The following is a 19,863-nucleotide window of genomic DNA, read 5'->3' on the forward strand; positions in this document are numbered from 1 at the left end:
GACTGCTTTAACATGGGTTTTGCCAAGCCTATGTGTTACTGAAAGCAGTGTGAAGGCTCAGTACAGCTCTGTTTTTATACTGCTGAATGCTTCCCAGCTTGTGTCGACCCTTCACATTAGAGCTGTGTAGTCTCAGGCCACCTCAGTCAGTAGACAGGCCTCAGACTTGGTCTCTTTCTGATAGACTCCCTTGGCACTAACCTTCCTCCACGTCTCACCTTAACTACTCCCTTGTAAGACTTGTCTTTAGTGGGAGACCTTGGTTTAGGGTTCACCCATTCTCCACTGTGTAAAACAACAAGCACTTTTGCATTGTTTTCTGCCTCAGTGTCCTCAGAGCAGGGACAAAACCCTTCAGAGGTGCCTCCTCAGTCACCCTTCTCAGCTCTGACCTCTCCTTCAGGCACCAGGTCCCATCCTCTTCCTCCCTTTTGTCCCTGTTTCCGTTTTCGCGGTTTCTCACAGCCATGTAAGTACCTTTAGGAAACTCTGTTCCCATCCTGGAGATGCTCCTCTGCTCAGATCCTAGTGCTCTGCACACACATTTAGATAATTTGTTTCCCTGAAAGCTGCTGCCTTCCTTCCCTGCTTGGTCCAAACATTTGCTACTGTTGATGATATATAGTTTTTGCGCTTTTCAGAGGCAGGCGTTTGGACACGGCCCCCGCAACACCTCGTGATGAGCTGGCAACAAAACTGCGATAGAAACGGAGCTAAAAATCACACGGAGCGCGCAGTCAGGGGTTATGGTGACTGAGCACGGGCTGAACACACGGCCAGCCCGAGCGGTTCGCACCGAACCGGTTCCCTGGCTGAGGTAACAACTGGCGGGGGGGTCTGGTTCGGAGGGGCCGGGGGAAGGAAGGGCAGCCTGGCAGCACTAACCGCCCCCTGCCCGGGGAACCCCACCGCCCCCCACGGGGCACCCCGCGCCCGGCCCGAGGCGCCGCCACCCCGTTTCCAAGGAGCCGCCCCGCGGGGCGCGGCGTGGGGCAGCCCCGGGGCGCGGGGGAGCCCCGGGCGGGCGGAACGCGGCCCCACGGCCCGGCGCGGCGGCGGGTAGGCCGGTCCCTTCCGTCAGGGCCGGGCTTCCGGGCGATCAGGTGACGGCGGCCGCTGGCAGGGGAGCGGCTCCGCGCTGCTGCGGGGGAGCAGCGAGACCCGCCGGTGAGCCGAGCCGAGCGGATCCCGGCTAGTGGTGGAGGGTGGGGGTAGCCGAGGCCGGGCGGCGGCTTTGAGGCGCGAAGGGAGCGGGCCGTGCCCGGGGGCCGCTGGAAGGCCGGAGCCGCCCTGCGCCCGTTTGAAACGAGCGAGGCGGGGGCGGTCGGAGCGGGGCGGGGGAGCCGCGGGAGCCCTGGCCTTGGCCTTGGCCATCCCGGCTCCAGTCCTGGTCCCGCAGCCCCGATCCCCCTGCAGCACCCCGGCAGGCCCGGTGTGTGTGTGCCGCCCTTGCTGCCGGAACTCCGGCCCGGGGTTCGCCGCCGCCGCGGCGCGCGGGGCCCGGCACCGCCTGCGAGGGATTTCCTCCGAAATGCCCGGTTTTAGCGGCCTGCTGGTGCCTGGGCCCCTTGCTCTGCGGCAAAGCTGAAACCCTCTGCCAGGAGAAGCGCCTCTTTTGCGTTAGATAAATGTCTGGCTCTAGGTATGGTCGCAAAGCATTAGCTTCTGGTACATGCCATCGTTTGTTCTTGTTTTGTTTTGTTTTGTTTTTTGTTGGGAATTGCTTATTCTTAAACCATATCATAGCTATTTTATTTTATTTTTCTATTTTGCTGCTAACCTGGTTAGCCCAATTAAAGGGCATTTAATGTTTTACATAACAATCCAAAACAGGAAAATGCTCAGGCAGTATTACCCAACTGGTTATATCAGTTTTCTTTTTTTTTTTTTTCCTTTGGACTGTATGAGGTAAGAGGATAAAATCTTTGTCTAAAGATTTGTGCAACACTTTCTTAGAGTCTATATTATACTTTTACGGAATAGTTAAGAAAAAAAGGAATTAATCATTTGCTTTTTTGATAGTTCAATGCCTTGCATTTGTGAGGTATATGGAATTCTTAGAGCTGCCAAAGCAGCCTCTCAGCAGGGCTCTTATCCTGAAAGCAGCAACTGTAACACAGACATACGTTGCAGAATCCCAATTAATGAAACGAGGCCAAGCAAGGGCACATTTGTCTGTAAGGCAAATGGCTGATTTTGCAAGACCAAGTGGTCACGTATACTTGTGTGTTGGGACGACTTTGTGGTAATACTAAAAAGCAGGTATATGATGCTGCAAGGGTTACAGGAGTGAAAAGATGAACTCGGAAAATGTTTCTGAGGTGTTAAAACGTAACATGTTTGGGGTACAGATGGCCTAAAAGTAGTGAGAGATAAATGTGTATTTAACGATTAACAGTAGGACTTCAGTCATGTATTTGCTAAGAATATCTCAAAATGACTGTCAAGAAGTAAATGTACTTTCTTCTAGGCACTTTCAACAATTACCAACTAAGGTTACTTCTTAGTTTTACTTGAAATCCAGGCAATTGTAATAGGTTGAGTCAGGTTTTTGTTATACTTATGAGTGGGCATATTTATATAAACTCTGAGTAATATTTTTAGATTTAGACACAATTTCTAATGTTTATAAAATTTGTCATATGTGTCTGAAAATGATATTGTCACTGTAGTGATAAGAAAAATAACCTGATAAGTGTTTCCTTTTGATTTAAACAGCAAGACGTTTAGAAACAAACTAGATTTGGATTGTTTCAATTTCAGTAATCCTAGATAAAATAAGATTCATTGGGAATGATATATCAAAAAATGTCTTTCTAGTGGAATTTTACATCCACCAATGCTCTTCTTTTTATTTCATTGGTTATGTATTATTTATCGCAAATAGGAATAATCTTTGGGTTTTATTAATAAACTAGCCAGAGTCCTGTATGCTCCCCAGGAATTTTTCTCATTGCTCATGAAAGAAGATTAAAAAGTAAATACTTCAAACGTTCTAATGTTATAGCGCTGTGAACATGTATTCTACAACTGTTTCATACGGATGACGTTAGCTTTTTATTTGTATTTTCTGTGTGTCTGTCTTAGGTCGAATTATTGTTCACCTGCTATGTTTCCAATTATTTTTCATTTTTTTGTATGTTTTAACTTATGGTGGAAACTCCTCCAGTCTGTCTTGAAGTGTTTCTCTTGTATTTCTAGAGTCAGGTCAGTGTACTTTGGCAAATGCAGTAATTTTTAATTTGCTGAGTTCAGAAACGTGATCTTTTACAGTAGCAATTGGGCTTGCATTTTTCTGGTGTGCAGTTTCTCCCACTAGATTTATAGATACAGTTTTTAAAGTATTTGAGTAAAATTTCTTTCTTATTGCCTGTTAGTGAGATTTATATGCAGTATTTATACACAGTACATAAATCTTACCAGTTTCCTGCACTTACGGACCTCCTGTGCTCTGAAGTTGTCATGAAACTGTCAGGTCCCAGTGTGCTGTCTGCTTCTCAGAGGTCCAGTTTCACCAGCGCTTTCAGCCATGCTTATTCTTTACACAACTCAGTGGGATTTGTGTTGGATCCCTAAACATGTATCTTCACTTCCATGTCTTCTTCACGCTTCACCAGACTTTTTTTATTTAGGAAGACTACTTGAAAATGGGTTCTTTGTTTCTTCACCATTGATCTGTTGCCACTCTTGATTCTTGGATGTAGTAAATGTCAGTGATTCAGTCATTTTCAGAACAACCTGTTGGGATATCATAGGGGTCATGATTTAAAGGAAATAAACAGCTAATATAGATGGCTTTTAAGTAACAAAGATACTGTTTTCCTGTAAATATCTAGAGAGCAAAGCAGCAAGAAAGAAAAAAGAGAAAATCTTTGAATGCTTGCAGTTAGATCACAGCTGATTTTTATATCCTTTCACATGCTTTGTTTGCTATTTATCATGTGTGTAGGGTTGATTTGGAGACCTGATGTAAAGGATAAGGGTTTAGCAAACCTGGACTGGCACCTCTAAATTCTGTTTACTTAACCCCAAAAGTCAAGTTATGTCGCAGTGTACTCGCAGTACACTTCTGAACTCTAAATCAAAACGTAATTGGTTTGGGTTTTTGTTTGGTTGGTTTTGTTTTGTTTTTTTTTGTTTTGTTTGTGGCTTGCTTGTGGTTTGGGTTTTTTTGTTTTTTGTTTTTCTCTCAAAAGTTTTGTTTCAGTTTAAGTAGTTCAAGTGACATTTCAACAATTTTGAGCTTGTTCTACATGGGGCAAGTTGAATTTGCAGTTGAACTTCTACTTTAGGATTCACAGACTATGCTCACAAGCAACATGATATATGATTATCAAATGTAAGTTTAGTCATTGGGTGCTGTTTCATGCTTGCTTCTTTCTATATGTGCAGTGTGATTTGCAGGTGAACAGACCCCAACAGCCCTTGTTATAGACTTAGGTATGTTAAACAGTATTCTACAGACAAGAGCAAGTTTTTGAGAAGGCTTTTCAGAATAAGGTTTATTATATTTATTGTTGTGGTTTGATATATTTTTGAGGTTTTAAATTGGTTATATCCTAATGGGTCATCAGGCCCATTCAGCCTCTGGAGAAATAATTGTACAGACTAAGGAATGAACTTCTAGGAGAGTAGATTCAGTGCCTGTTGCGTTATATAATTTTGATCTTTTTTCTGTCTCAGCCATGTTTATGCCATTACATTACTGATGTTCCTATGAATTTCTATACCATCCTTCTTCATAATTTAATGATTTATTTATTCTTCATAGTTACTGAAAGCTAAGGGTTTTTTAAGTAGACGTTTGTGAAGATATAGATTTTATCTTTTTGATGAATCTCCAGATTTCTGGTGTTAAATATATGGAATGTAATTGGGGAAAAAAGGACCTTTTTGTCCATTTGTCCACATTGGGTTTAGGGACACAGAAGTTCATTTATTTGCCTCTTCTACATGTTTTCCTTGTGTTATATGCCAAGATATAAGAACCAGACATTTCTTGTGCCCATTCTGTAAAACAATGCTAGTATTTTTTACAATTTTTACAATGAACTCCCTAGTCTTAAGGAGGTTTTCTTGATGTTGATAGTACTTCCCAGGAAATATATAGGTTCAAGTTGGTAAGTTTTCAAGCATAAAACTACTGAGCAAGATAGGCTGAAGATTCTGGTAGTAAGGATGTGTGAAAAATCCAAGCGTCTTTAGCATATAGTTTGTGGGCTGGCAGCATTTCCATCTGCCTTGAACTAACATGAATTTTTGCTGCTGAGTGTAAATGGAGTCATGGTGTGAAATGCTACGAGTCAGCAGTGCTGAAAGCAGTGCATGTTAAAGTACAGCATCTGTGAGTACAAAGCTGCCCTTCTGGGACGCTGTGCAAAATGATGTAACTGAGTGAAAAAGCCCTGCAAAAATATATTTCACTTGCTGTAATTGAGTGTCTTCACTGCAATACCTTCACGAGGCTTGAGTATGATGCACTTGAATGTGCAGTGGGATTGTATTGTATGAAAAGAGCTGTTGACAATAACAGCTAGAGATACTGAGGTTTTATTTTGCTGCCCTGCACCTCTGCTTCAGCACTGCTACAAAGAGGTAACACTAAGGAAAGCCTTTAATGCTTGTGGGGTAAGTTTGCAAAGACATTAGCTTCTGAAAAATTCAGGTTGCCCTTTTAAAATGCTTAACTGTTTGTACACTTGCAAAAAGTTCAGATAATCACCCATTTCTTTCTCACAACCTTATCTAAGTATTCATATCTCTGCAGCAGCAACATGATGTCACAGTTTCATGAAAAGCACAGTGGAATATTTTAAACGCTTTTGTTTTGGTGAATTAATTTCTTTAACTGCTGAAACTCTCTTAGTTCTTGGATTAAAAATCTCGTACTGGTACAAGTACCTGTTTCTAGAAATGTAAATGCCTTGTGCTGAGTCTCAATGTTTTAGATACTGTGGAATTTGCATATCAAGGAATTAGACTGTAGAGGTTGTTGCTACTGAAATAAAATAAATGGTGGTCTTTGAGAAATATTATGTTAACACATGTAAAAGCATGTAAGAAAAATTAAAGCACATTAAAGTAAAATTTTTAGTACTTTTGCATTACTACTAGATTAGAAACATTTGATACTTTGAAAGTAGTAGAAATGTTTGAGTCATATCAACACACTGCTGTGATAGCAGCAATGTACTGTTGATGAGACAAATCAAGTACTAAGCCACCTTTGCTTGCCATTATTATCATTAATATTCCAAACGAATGAACATTGAACTTAAAACTATGCATTAAGCCAATCTGTCCAAACTGTGAATTGCTTCATGATTAAATCCTATTTCAGACTGCACTCGCAGTTATAACTTGCATTGAATTTTTGGAAGAGCATGTATGACTTGGTGAGCTCATTCTTCTCATGAATGCCATTTGCTATGAGAAAATACGATGGTTTTGTTTTGGCTGTGGATCTCAGTTGCCTATCAGTAACTTTAAAATACAGGTCACGTATCAGCCAGGTCATACTACAGGACTTTAAAGTAGCTTAGTTTCTAAAAAAAGATCCCTCTTGGCTATGTTAAACTAAAACCATCAACAGTAGGATTCAAGTGCTTCTTAGATAAATCACAACCAGTTTGGAACAGGACAAGAATGCAATGTTATAATGCCAAGAAGTTGTTTAGATTTTTTTTATTTTCCTTTTCTCACTGCTAGGATTCCAACAAGAAAATTTTCTTGACCTTGTGTCTGGTTAGCTCTTGAGGATGGCAAGCAAAGGACCCACAACTTCTACATCAACAAAGAACTCCAGTACTGGAGGGACCAGTGGCAGCAGTAGCAGTAATGGTGCTGGGGACAACGCTAATCAGGACAACACTTTTGAATGTAACATCTGTTTAGACACTGCCAAGGATGCAGTTATCAGCTTGTGTGGACATCTCTTCTGGTAAGTACTCAAACCCCCCCCAGATAAACCAGAACACTGTATATCTTTCTGATCACATAAAAGCCCATGATTTTTATAATTGCAGATGTCAAAGTGTCTCACATAAAATGAGTAAAGACCATGGTTTTGGTTTAGGAGCAGTTTGGGTTTGCTCCTCAACTGTTCTTCTTTGCTTGTGTTCCAGGGAGTGGGTTTTTTGCCTCTTAAACTTCCTGTACTTCTGGATTATTTTGTAAAAGCAAACAAACAAGCAGCCCCACATAGACAGTTCAATGTTCATTGATACTGCTTGATTATGTGTGTTTTTATTAGTGCTGTCTGGTCTAGCATAGATATCTTGTTCAGATCAAAATTCCTTTCTAACCTGTGCATACCTAAACCTCCATCAGAAACTAGGTTCTGGAGGCCAAATTGTAGTTTTCATACTTTCTACAAGCTTGCTCTTTTTTCCTTTGAAACCATGAAAAAAAACCAAACAAGCTTTTACACGTGGGCTATTTCTCTTTTCCCACAGTATTGTAGTTGTAATACTAACTGTTCAGTTCTTTGATCTGACTTGGGAATGCATCGCACAAATAAAATAAGCATGCAGCATTTCTTATTTGGGTAACTTGGTCTAGAATATACTCTTTCTTGAATGTTAGGAAGTTATTAAGGATTGATATGGCCAAATGTTTTGGGTTTTTTTTTTTGTTTATTTTGCACAGTAGGCTAAATTATTATTTTTAATCAAAAGAAGCCTAAAAGAACATTTATTTTCTGTGTAAATGTATGTAATATCTGAAGATCCAGGTTTTTATTCTAGGAAGAAATGGAAAATCACTTGTTGATGGCATGTTAAGATAAAATTAGATCAAATTATTGCCCAAAAGGATTTGGAAGAATGGAACCTTAAAAAAATGCATGTATCTTGTATGAACAGTGTTGTCAAGACCCCTTTGAAAGCAGATGGCTGCTTAGCAGTTTTATCTCATAGCTTGCTTGTATGTCTTTGACCTTTTTTAAGTTGCCATATTAATTTAATCTTTGGAGTAGTTCTGTATAATGGGAATTTCTCTGCCCTAAGCAACTGGGTCTCAATAGCTGGCCCTGCTTCGAGTGTCGGGTTGGACTAGAGGCCACCTGAGGTACTGTCCAGCTTGAACTATTCCATGATTCTGTGAGTGTGGATGATGTTTTAGCTAAATGTCCCTTCTATGACTTCTTTTAAGATCCTGAAGTCTCATTACTGACATCATCCTCATTTGCATCTTAGTTCAGGGATATCTTTTGATGGTAACAGAAGAGAAAATCTGTACAGTAAACACTAAGATTAATTAAGCCTCTGTATGGGATATGGATGAGGACCCAGGAATCAAAGGTCATATGCAGACAATCACGTTAGCAACAGGTTGCATAACCTGAAAAGACCAGTGGAGATCGGTCTTGGGCTGTGCTTTCAAAAATTATTTTAATGGGAGGTTATGAAACTGGCCCAGCTGGATTCCAGGATTCTGTTGTCTGCAAGCTGTGCTATCTGTGGTATACTTTATACATTTGTCTCATCGAGTTGTCAGTAACTAATTCTATTTTCCCCTCTTTTTCTGCTCTATGAACAAATTGTCCTGGGAATGCTCACAGTTGGCCTTGTTTACACCAGGTAAGACAGATTTCCTTTTACTTTGTCTTTCATCAGCTCCTGTTACTTAATACAGCCCTTGGTTCTCTGGAGTATCCCCCTCTTTTCAAATGCGCTTCTTTCTCTCCAGGGCAATCGCAACCTGTTAGCAACTTCACGCGCAACACCTTGCAATCTGCTCTTTCAGCAAAAAGAAAACTAAGATTGTGTTCCACCTGCCTCCCACTTTTGAGTTTCTTAAACACTAAGTATTCCCAGTTTTGGTAGGAGAATTACTGTAGGCAGTTCACAGGGATTTATTGTGCAGGCTTAAGTGCTGAATGTACTTCTCTTTGCATATGTAGTGTTTTACATTGTGGTACCATTATAGAAAAGATAGATGAAAGGAGAATATCTACATGAGCCCTTGGCCTATGCAGGACTTTGGTACTGTTTATTTCTTCATATTTTACTCCAGTGCAGTGAATGCATACACATGAGTGAGTGCATCGTACCAGAACAATAGTCAAAATGCCAGCTCTACCTTGGAGCGTACTTGGCACTTATTAAAATGTTTTGCTCCATGGCATTCTGAGAAGTTGATAAAGTCTCTCTGCCTGGCTGCAAATGTGGTTTGCATGTTGTTGTTTTCACGTTTTTTTACTAGTTTTCTTATAACTTCCTTTCTTTTAGTGGCTAGAGACCAGGCCAAACAGACAAGTATGTCCTGTTTGCAAAGCAGGAATCAGTCGAGATAAAGTTATTCCTCTGTATGGAAGAGGTAGCACTGGGCAACAGGACCCCAGGTAAGAAACCTAAATACAACTATTTTTGTGTGAAAACTAAATATGAAACTTTAGTGTAAGGTCTTAAGAGGAAATTGTCGAAGTGCTGGATTCACAATTTTAAATAGTTCATCAGAAGACAGATAGAACTGACATTTCTGCCAAATATTTCTGGCTTTTTCAGGGCCTGGGTTTGCACACCTTATTGCTTGTTTAAGTGGCAGTTTATTTTAATTTGAATTGGGTGTTGTTATCAGTTCAATTGGCAGGTTGCCATTAATGTTATCTGAGTGGAGAAGCTTGTAGAAAATGCTCATGTCCTCAGTTTCTAGCCTTTGCAATGGGGCTTTATTATTCAAAAGTGCAGTATCTTCATTCAGTGATGTGATGCTGAAGGTTCATAAGCTGGGTGGTCTACTCACTCACATGCTACTTCCAGCTCTGCTGCAGCATGGCCCTATGAGAGCACGCTCTGTGTTTGTTCTGTCTTATTAGCCAGGCTATTGCAGATACTATTGCCATGTATCCTTGCTCTTGAGCTAATTTCACAACTTCCTGCAGAGAGAAAACTCCACCACGACCCCAAGGACAGAGACCTGAACCAGAGAACAGAGGGGTAAGTGAAAAAACAAGCTCGAGCAGATAAGTTGTTTTTATTGATGGTGTTATTTATTCATCCCAGAGGACAGTGTGTGTGCATGAGATGCTGTGTGAGGATCCTATAGCTTACACTTCTTGCTCATCCCCAGTAGGTTGTTCATGAATAATTGATAGCTGCGGTGTGGCTGAAAACTCCATTCCTATAGTACTTTTTAGAATCCCAAAGAATGGGCTAATTGAATCGTGCTTCATGAAGACAGCCCTGTGTGGCATCACTGGAAATGCTATTCATACTTGATCGTTCTCCATATATAAATACAAAGCACACTTTGCTTTGAAGATTCTTTGTGGAAGTATATTTCTGTCAAACTGTACCTGCCATGGAAATACATAATCCATGTGTGAACTTACTTTTTTGGCACTGACACCTGCTTCTAGCATTTCTATGGGATGTTACTGTACCTTGGGATTACAAGGAAAAGAATGTAGATATCTGTTGGATATATGTTAATTTGAAGAGGGATCTATGGTTTTGTTGAGGAGCTTACGTAGAGTGAATGTAAACAGCAGCTGGCATAGGTTGAACAGACGTGGGAGTAACCAGTAGGACAGACCAGAGTGTTCTTTAGTGCAATGGCAGTGAGCATGACCTGATGAAACAATTGCATATTTCTATGTAACTCAGCCTAGGGTCCTTGGAGAGAATTCATATACCTCATGCTTCAGGCAAACAACTCTGCTGGGTGTGATTAAGGAACATTTCTGTATTGAATGTATTGGGAGCTCAGTTGTTCTCTCTCACTAGGGAGTTGCCGCCTTATTAAATCAGCTGCTATACCTTGTTTGAACCTTTTAGCTGGTGCTGCTGTAAGTCAGAGGAATCTGGTATGAAGACGTAGCAGTAGTGATGCTGCCCTCCTGCTTTCTGCAGATGCAGGACCTGCCATGCAGAGTGCTTTGCTGTCCTGCATAGTTAATGGCAAAATGCTTGAGTAATGGTCAAAAGTCTAACTCCTCAAATCAAGGATCAACCCAGAAATGTCTGGCTTTTACTATATGAGTGAAGTCATCTTTGTCTTCCCACTGTTTGGAGGTGATAGACCAGAGGGTTTTTAGAATTGGTATCACTGTTTTAGTTCTGAGATAAGAGGACAGTTTGCTGGATTACAGAACATGGCAACTGTGAGCTCTCCACAGTTTTTAAACATGGTGCAACTACTTAGATTCATATATAGTTGCTTCTCAAATAGTATGCTGCTTTTATACAGTAGGATCCATCCTGATTCAGAAGACTTATCTTTTGGCCTGATGTGGTATTTTACTCTGGATCCCATAGGGATGTTGTTGCATTGTAACTCTTCCTTTTTTCCCTCCTTTCCTTATGTCTTGCATTCCTGCCCCAGACTACTGTACCTGCCACCTTAATTAGAGTCCCCCTGGTAATTTTTTTTTTTGTACTCTTCTTCTCTGTAATGCTCTATGCATCCCACTGGCAATTTATCACTTTACTGAATGTTTAAATTATGCATGTGTACCATGAAAATCAACGCAGATTATTTTTTTACAAAGCCTTTCTTATATTGTTAATGGCTATTAATACAGAATTATTAATATATTGTTAAGACATTCTAAATAGATTGGTAATGTTGATTTTGATATATTGTCAGATCTATACTATTTTAAGTTGAAAAATGTTACAGAAATGCTTTTGTTAATTTGTGGCCCTCAAGCAAGAACTGCGGTTCCTAGTTTTCATTTTCTCAAACTTTTGGGCTGCTCTGGCAAGTTTGCTGCTGTATGAAACATTTTAAAACCAGGAGAACTAAGGAGGTATTTAACAATAGTGTGGCAGACTGAAAGTTGCCAGACAGCATGATACTCCTTCAGCCCTAGGAAAGCCAGTGAGAGGGAATGTCTGCACTTTTACAAAATATTCTGAAATAGGCTTTAAATGATCAGTACCTTTTTTCTCTTCTATTGGTTTGTTCTCTGCAGGGATTCCAGGGCTTTGGGTTTGGCGATGGTGGCTTCCAAATGTCATTTGGAATTGGGGCGTTTCCCTTTGGTATATTTGCAACAGCATTCAACATAAACGACGGGCGACCTCCTCCAGGTACCGTGATCCTGTCTTCTCCAAGAGTCCTGTCACAAACAGATGCATTACAAACTCCCTTGTAACTTTTAAACAAATAGCCTGCTAAATGACAAAACTTTCTGAACAGTAATCAGTGTTGTGAATAGAAACACAAAATGATGGAAAACACCCAGTAGAGAACATAGTCTATGGTTTACGCGTTTTGTACAAGTGCTTATATAAGAAGCAAGTTTGTCACTTCCATCTGATTTGCTGAAGGCCCCCAGTAGAACTGGAGAGGGACAGCGGCAGTGGGGAATTCTCCCCTTTAATGCAAATGTCTCCTCTGGTACTCCAGTGGACTCCCTCTGAAAAATGAGACAAATGGGACTAGAGTTTCTAATAATAATAAAAATGAGTCAGTAGGGGTGTATGAAGGAGACCCATATTTTGAAAACATCAGGAAAGGACCATTTCCTGAAAGATGAGAAGGAAAAATTTAAACTGGTGGTCTGTACCACAAAATAATGACAGCAAAGGTGGTTCCTTTTTCAGAAAATTTATCTCTGAGATAAGAAATAACTTTCTGGTGAAATGATTTCACTGGTTTTAATTAAGGAAAAAACAGTGAAAACTACTCCAAGTAGTGGCTTTGCTCTCTAAAAAATAAGTAATCCACAGAAAACCTCCTCCCCATCTGCACTGTAGACAAACTGAATCTACCTGTTTTGAACAAGAAAACCTACTGCCCAGGATTTTCTGGACTTCCTCTGTGAAAGGTTGTGCCTGGCAAATCTTCTTCACCATGTCACGTGGCATAGGATATATGAGAAACAGAAACACATTCTTATGTCACACCTGTGTTGCCAAGGACCTGTGCTGTCCTCTGGTCGAATTAACTTGCCTATTAACTATACTTCAGCGTCCACTGAAAGTTTGTGTGGAGGTGTGACTGAGCTAAGGAGTATGTAAATATATGCTGTTGTAACAGCCATAACTTAACCAACTCCTTTATCTGCTTTTCACCTGTGGATTCAATACAGCAGTTCCAGAAAGGCACAGCTTGAGCTTTAGAGCTAGTGTGCTTTTCATTAGTTCTCTTGGTCGAGGCTACACAACGCAGCTTTGACTGTTTTAAGATTTCCTTATTCAGATATATTTCACCTTGATGGGGAGGAGCACTCAGGTAGAGGTGGTAAAGTTCCCTAGGATGGAAACAGTGAACTTAGCTCAGCAGTCAACAGTGAACTAAGCACTGAACTTGGCTCAGGACTGTCCGCAGAAGTACTCTGAGCAGACCTGCGTGTACTTTAGCACTTGGAGCTGCCTGCTGCTATTAGTCATGAGCAGGTTTACCACGAGTCCTGCTTCAGGGAGCTGATGCCTGTCTTCCTTCTGATCTTCCAGTGTGGCTGGCCAGTCTGAGGGTAGGAAGTAGCAACAGTTTCTCACCCAATAGATTCCTTGCATATCTTTCAATTTATGAATGTACTATGTTCAGAATATACATGATTTTGGAGAAGAGGAAGGAGCTGAACTGGTTTTTTTACTTCCTGTTTTCCAGCTGTTCCAGGGACTCCTCAATATGTGGACGAGCAGTTCCTATCCCGCCTCTTCCTGTTTGTGGCTCTGGTGATAATGTTCTGGCTGTTGATTGCATAAATCTTTTCCATTATTCTGTATATTCATGGCCAATGAGGCCACTGAAACAGTTACAAACTGCATCCCCATCCCATTTTAAACCTCTTGGTGTCTGGTTCTGTAGCTAACTGTGGGCTTCAGGAATTGGTGGTACCACAGCACAATGAGGAATCTCGCATTTTGCACCAGAGTTGGAAATTAAACATTGGTTTAAAAGCGTCTTTCAGAACAGCTGTCTTGTACAACAGGTTCCTGCCACAAACCATGGGCCTAGTTTGAACTCTGCTCCTAAAAGGAGTGCTGCTTTGAAATCCTGTGCCAATCAGTGACACTGGGTTTATGTGAAAGACAGTTGCCCCAAGGCAGGTAAGGAAACTTCTGCAGTGTGATCAGTATCTCATGCTTGGCGACTTCAATGGATCTGCCAGAGCTGCGGATGTTATTTAATGTCTTCACATCACCATCCAACCTTCTTCAGGAAATGATCTGCAGCACTGCCGAAACTCTTTGGGCACAGCACGTGATGCAAATGGAACCAGGTTTGGAGACTGTTTTTTTCTTGCTGTTATTTCTCAGCGTGATGGAAAACCCCTCCTGAAGCGTTTCTAATGGCTGTTAGAAGAAGGGATACAAATTTATGCTGCAATTTTTTTTAAAGCCTGAATTTTCTGGAGCCAGACACAGCAAGATTCTCTCGTTGTGGAGCCAGGTGGGGTTGCCGAACAGTACGACGCATCTGTTTGCCTCACCCAGCCCAGTTCCTCACTGACAAAACAGTGTTGTCTTCCTTGGTTCTACGCAGCAGCCTGTGGCTGCATTCATGGATAATCCCCTCACAACCTTCTCACTGTAGCTACATTTATTCTTCCCAAGGCTTTGAGACTTTCTACGCAAGGTCATGTACTCCAAATAAAATCCTATTACAGATCTGAGATCACTTGTTTGGGGAGAGGAACAAAAGGCATCTTTACGTGAGTTCTGAGGTTAAACTTGTCATACTGTAAAATTATACAGGAGGAAAAATGAGATCCTGCCTTTGCTAGCACATGCCACAGTAGGGAACATTTGGAAGAGCTTCTCTCTACAGGTGCATACAGCTACTCCATGCCACAGCAGGATGGCTATAGTGCAAAATGTCTGCACTATCTACCAAAGATATTAATTTGAAGTGCTGGAGGAGACCACAACCGTTTATGTGCTGAAGGGAAAATATTTCAGAAGGTGAGCACTCTGTAGCCGTTTTGGAATCCTGTCGAGTATACAGCTTTAAAGAGTACTCCTCATATATTTGTGTAGATTCCTTCAGAACAGCAGATATGAGAGATTCTCTAGCAAGGTGAACGGTTTTCGTATTTCTCTGACTAGGCAATTTCATTTTTTCTCTTATTGTTTTTAGATTAGTTTGATTCAGATCGCTGATAGTCATAATGATTTCCTGCAAGATGAATATTGTGAACTGGCAATAGATGGACAACTGACAAAACAAATCAACTCATAGAAACTTTGTTTCAATAGCTAGGGTTTTTCTAGTGTATGGATGAGGTTCCTGGTCAGGACACCTTAATTAATTGTTGTACAAGCTTATTTAATTATAAACTGTTCACTTTTAGTATCAAGACAGAGAATGACTGAAATTTAACTTGCCTACCTCCAAAGTCCCATCTGGCAAGTAGAATGTTGCAAAGCTTCTGCAGTGTTTTGCCACATCTAGTCAAATTTACACTGGACTCGATGATAATCTGGCAGAATTTATTGCTCAACTATAAATAGTTGAAGTGGTGCTTCAACTTTTGTCGTGTGGCACTTTTGGGAAGCTTAACTTCTTCTGCATATGGTTCTTCTCAAGTGCGTAACTTGGTAATTAGGACCCTTTCTAGGCTATTTATGGCATTCTTAAAAGCAACTGGCTGTCGTACAATGTCGCGGCTTTGACTTCCTTTCATGAGCAGGCAGCACCACCTGCTGATGAAAAGGGAAAGTTCATGTGATAGTAAAAGGGATGGTTTTCCTTCTCCTTTTTGCATTGAGAAATTCGATGCTAAGAGCTGAGGTTATCCGGGGAGAAGTAGGGTATCCCTTTAAAGCCGTTTTCCAATAAGAGGACAGAAAAGTGACTGCAAGAGGTTCAAGAGGTATTGAAACTAATTTAACTAACAGTTATGTTTTAAAATACAGAATTTTAATGGCTTGGTTGTTTTTCCCATCTATTGGTGAGAGACGTAATGGATTTAGACAGAGGTGGCTGCAGAAACATGACTGAGAGTCCTTATTTTCCGGCAATCCAAGAATGAAATAGTCTAAAAGTGTTAACGCTTTTGTTCCTACCTTTTTCCTGATGTGCTTTTTGTATTGTACCACTTCCCTCCCCCCTTGTACTCAGACTGCACACAGCCCATAATGGCTTGTTTAGTGCATTACCATTACTGTTCACTAATTTTCACTGTTGTGAAAGTGATTTAGAATTAAAAAATGGTTTTACATTGACCAGAGTGCGCCGCCATTCCTTTGCGCTCTGCGGGCAGACTGAGGTGAGGCGCTTGCCCGAGCCCTACCTGGAGGACGAGGAGCCCATTGTTGGTCCGTGCCTCAGGAGGGGGGAGGGACGGGGGCTCACTTCTCCCTCACCGGGGGGCATCGGGTACGTTCCGCGAGCGGCAGCGGTACCGGGGAGACCGCGGGCAGCGGCCGGTGTGGCCAGGCCGGGCTCGGCGCAGACAGAGGCCCAGAGACGGGAGCTACCGCGCCCGCCCGCCGTCCGCCACCCGCCACAGCACGTGGTGGGAGGGGCCGGGGGCGTGGCCGCACCATCATTGGTCCTCACCGCGGAAGGGGCGGGACTGTCACCGCGGACTAGCGCGGGGATTGGCCTGTGGCCGTGAGGGGGGCGGAGTGCCGATTGGCCTGCGGCGAGGAAAAGGGCGGGGCGATAAGCTGCCCTCGGGGTGGGGCGCGGCGCCGAGATAGCAGTGAGGGGCGGGGGGCGCGCTGCCGCGCGCACCCGGGCCAGGTGCGGAGTGACCTACCGCGCGTTCCGTAGAGACTGACGTCAGGCGCGCGCGAGCCCTGGGGCGGCGGCGAGGCCGGCGCGGGATGGAGGGGCCGCCAGGTGAGGCTGCGGGGGCCGCGGCCGCTCTCCGCTACCGCGGGGCGGGAGCCCGTACGCGAGGCCGCGGCTCTCCTCCGGCCGGGCGGCCGTTATGCGGGCGTCAGTCCATCGGCGCGGGGGGGGAGGGGCTCGCCCGCGGAGGCCGCCGGCTCTTGAACCCGTGCCTTGGCTAAACGTTAGCCCGCGTCCCCGGGAGCGGTCTGGGAGCTCGCCAGCGGGTCCGGCTGGGCGGGCGGCCTCCGTCGGTGTGCGCGGCTCGGGGAGGTCTTGCCCGGGCTCCGGTGCAGCGAGCTCCGCGGGAAAGTGTGGGCACGGCGGTGGCTTCCGAGGGTTGCGCCGCGCCTTCCTGCCCCGAGGGCGGCCGGCTGCCGGGCGCGGGATCCGCTAACGCAGTTCCGCGCGGGGCCGGCTGTCGCGTTTGCCCTGTCCCTGTTGTCGTCCCGCTCTGCGCAAGGTCCTGCCGTCCCCGCCGAGGCTCGGGCGCCCTCCCGGGCGCGGGGGTGGCCGGTGCCCGCTGAGCTGCTGCCGGAGGAGCTGCTGCTTTTCCTCCCTGGCCGCCTCTGTAACATTCCTCCTGTCCTGGGGGACTTGACAGACCTGCTGTATTGATTATGTCCGTTTGCTTTTCCTTCACACTATTTCCTGCTCTGGTTTTTTCATTTCCGTCTCTTCTCCTAGATACTTGAGCAATTTCGGTTGAATAGAGTACTATTCATTTCCGTTTGTGAGCTAATCAGCCTTTCTGGGCACAGTTAAACAGATGTGGCACTGCAGCTGTGAGTAAGGTGACTGCTACCTGCAGTTCAGAAGCTGATGGGTAAAGCTCTGTATGATCGTTGTGGAGGAATATCTGTTGCATTTAGTCAGCTGTGGTGCAGTTATTGGTCTTTAAATTCCTTTAAATAGGATCTACTGTCTGTATTTACATTTGCATCTTGGGCCCGTGGCACTGAACAGGAGGAGACGGAGCTGCAGGACGGCTGGTTTGCAGGCTTTCTCGGCCTGCAGAGTGGCAGCAATTCCAGAAGTTCAACTGACTTCTCGGGCGTGCGCTGCTCAGACAGGAGAGCGTTGTCTGCCTGTGTGTTGCGGCATGGGCACGTGTGGCTTTTCCTTTTATTTCCAAGCCTGTTCGGTGTGCTGAAAAAGCAGTTTGCATTATAGAACATCATGAGTAGCGCAAGCTTTTTTCCCAAGCTTCTCCTAACCCTTACTCTGTTGTGCAGATCTGAGGTCAGGTGCGCTTCTCTGTGTTCTAGATGGCAGGAGGGCGCTGACTCATTCCCAGGTGCGGAGCTGATGCTTAGTCGGGAACTGCGGTAGCAACTTGCACCAAATGTTGCGTTTGAACGACTCCTGTCTGGCGCTGCAGTCTGCATGGAGACCTTTGTGGGTACTGCCAATCTGCTGGTGAGGGTGGTGCTTGCTTGCAGTTGAGCAACAAGTTTTTCCTCTGAAATAGCTACTTGTGTAAAACGTACAAGGAGATCTTCAGCTTGGTTATTCTTAAACATTGTCATTGACCTACACAGTGGGGTAAAACGGCGTGGAAGTCTGATGGCCTCTGTTTTGTGTAACTTCAAAAACTTGACTTTGGTATCAACTTGCCTGAGCAACTACCGAGTTTTAATGTTCTTTGGAAAATGGAAGTCCGTGGTTAGTGGTTTTCCTTCTCTCAGTGCACTTCTTTCCTTATGCAACCTTACTGCAAGTAAACTTCTAGTGGCAGGAAGAAACAGGTTTGAGGTGAGCTATGTGATGTGTTCCTTGCGCCATCCTGTGCTCATCCAGATCCTTGACTCTTGCTTTAATATGCCTGCACAGCTGTTTGGATTTTGGATAGCATAGAGTGCCAGATGCTCTTTGTGCACAAGTTTTCATGCTATTTTTCCTAGCTTGCATGCATCTAAATAACTAGCTCTAGTTATTATTATTATAAGTATTTTCTGAAAGGGCAATAGGCCAGTAGCATCAAAGCCTCTTCCTCCGTCTGACGGTAGTCTGGTGTTGGCTGTACAGTCTCTACAGGAATATTCATTCAAGTGTGTAATTCCTTCCTGGTAGTCAAGTTGTTCTCTACTGAATAAAGTTTGCCTTTCCTTTCTTTTAGTTCTGGGAAATCCAGTTAATTACACAAATGGGTGCAAACGTTACGTGCTGAGTCAGTGGCACAGGGGAAATAGTAGCGTGGCTTCCTGGCCTAGCATAGTTCTCTGCAGGAATTGTTACACCAGACCAATCTGCTTTCCTGAAATCTCTGCTCTGAAGGCTAGCATAGCTGTAACTGAGCTGTTTTCTGTGAAAAGTCGTATTGTTTTCTTATGCAGAATGTGAAGGAGCAGATGGTGATGTTATGTCTGGAGGAAAAAATATATAAGATGTCAGAGTTCAATTTGGGAACTCCACTCTCTGGGGTTAGGGACTGCCTGGTATTGGCTTAACTTTCCATGTGCGAAGGCTTTCCTGTCAGTTCTGTAATTCAAAGTTGTTCTTTATCAGGGATGCAGCAATCCTTATTTTCTCTGATGTAAAATGGTTGCTGTATGTCACTTTATTCCTGCATGCAGGTGAAGAAGTCTGGAGATGTCTAGGATGCGGGGACAGTATTGCTGCTGGTCAGCGCCTCTACAAGACTGTAAATGAAGCTTGGCATATTTCCTGTTTCCGGTAGGTAAAATTTTAGCCTGTTAAACTCTCCTTGTGGTGTTCAACTGACTTGGAACCTGGTGGATAATTACCAATATTAACAGGGAGTCGTTGCTGTCATCTCTGTGCCTGACCTTTTCCGAGCCTCTTGCAGAGCGATTGCGTGCTGTTGTTTGCAGCTGTACTTCAGTGCTTGCGGTAGCACTCTGGAGCTGATTTTCAGTCCCAATAGCAGTCTGACACTGCCTGGCAAAGTGTTGCCATGCTGACGTAAATGCATACGGGAGTACAGATAAAGTACAAATGAAAGCTCTGATTTACTGGTGGTGGCAGAAGCCATGGCTTGCATATTTGTCTTCAACTGCATTCCAAAGTAGTGCCCAGGCAATTTGGATAGCCAGTTGCTTTTTCCATATGTGGTAGGTACAAGGGAGATATCAGGGTGTTGGGGAAAACTGCTGATATGGGGGAGGG

General features: G+C 43.6%; 2 protein-coding genes across 12 annotated transcripts in view; both read left to right on the plus strand.

Annotated features, from left to right (window-relative positions):
* The first annotated feature begins 646 nt into the window (after positions 1–646).
* On the plus strand, positions 647–16,122 carry RNF185 (ring finger protein 185). Of its 10 annotated transcripts, XM_054844866.1 has the most exons (9): positions 1,126–1,167; positions 1,834–1,908; positions 6,709–6,940; positions 8,561–8,579; positions 9,231–9,343; positions 9,884–9,938; positions 11,326–11,361; positions 11,918–12,035; positions 13,561–16,122. In XM_054844866.1, the coding sequence occupies exons 3-9, from the start codon at positions 6,759–6,761 to the stop codon at positions 13,656–13,658; spliced, it is 621 nt and encodes a 206-aa protein (XP_054700841.1). In that variant the 5' UTR covers positions 1,126–1,167; positions 1,834–1,908; positions 6,709–6,758; the 3' UTR covers positions 13,659–16,122. The 10 variants fall into 10 exon arrangements, with proteins under 10 accessions (XP_054700840.1, XP_054700847.1, XP_054700838.1 ...); XM_054844865.1 differs by lacking the exons at positions 1,126–1,167; positions 1,834–1,908 and adding an exon at positions 647–817; XM_054844863.1 differs by lacking the exon at positions 1,834–1,908 and having other exon boundaries at positions 1,023–1,167.
* A 469-nt stretch (positions 16,123–16,591) lies between these two features.
* Positions 16,592–19,863, plus strand: part of LIMK2 (LIM domain kinase 2) — a 31,891-nt gene continuing 28,619 nt past the window's right edge. The window contains exons 1-2 of one of the 2 annotated variants that reach the window (XM_054844861.1): positions 16,592–16,743; positions 19,311–19,410. In XM_054844861.1, the coding sequence (XP_054700836.1) occupies positions 16,728–16,743; positions 19,311–19,410 (116 nt within the window). In that variant the 5' untranslated portion in view covers positions 16,592–16,727. Of the gene's footprint in view, positions 16,744–16,930; positions 18,032–19,310; positions 19,411–19,863 lie in introns of those variants that run through there. The other variant, XM_054844859.1, reaches the window with a different exon arrangement.

Source organism: Grus americana, chromosome 16 (genome assembly GCF_028858705.1).
Source record: "Grus americana isolate bGruAme1 chromosome 16, bGruAme1.mat, whole genome shotgun sequence".
NCBI classification, from domain to species: Eukaryota; Metazoa; Chordata; class Aves; order Gruiformes; family Gruidae; genus Grus; species Grus americana.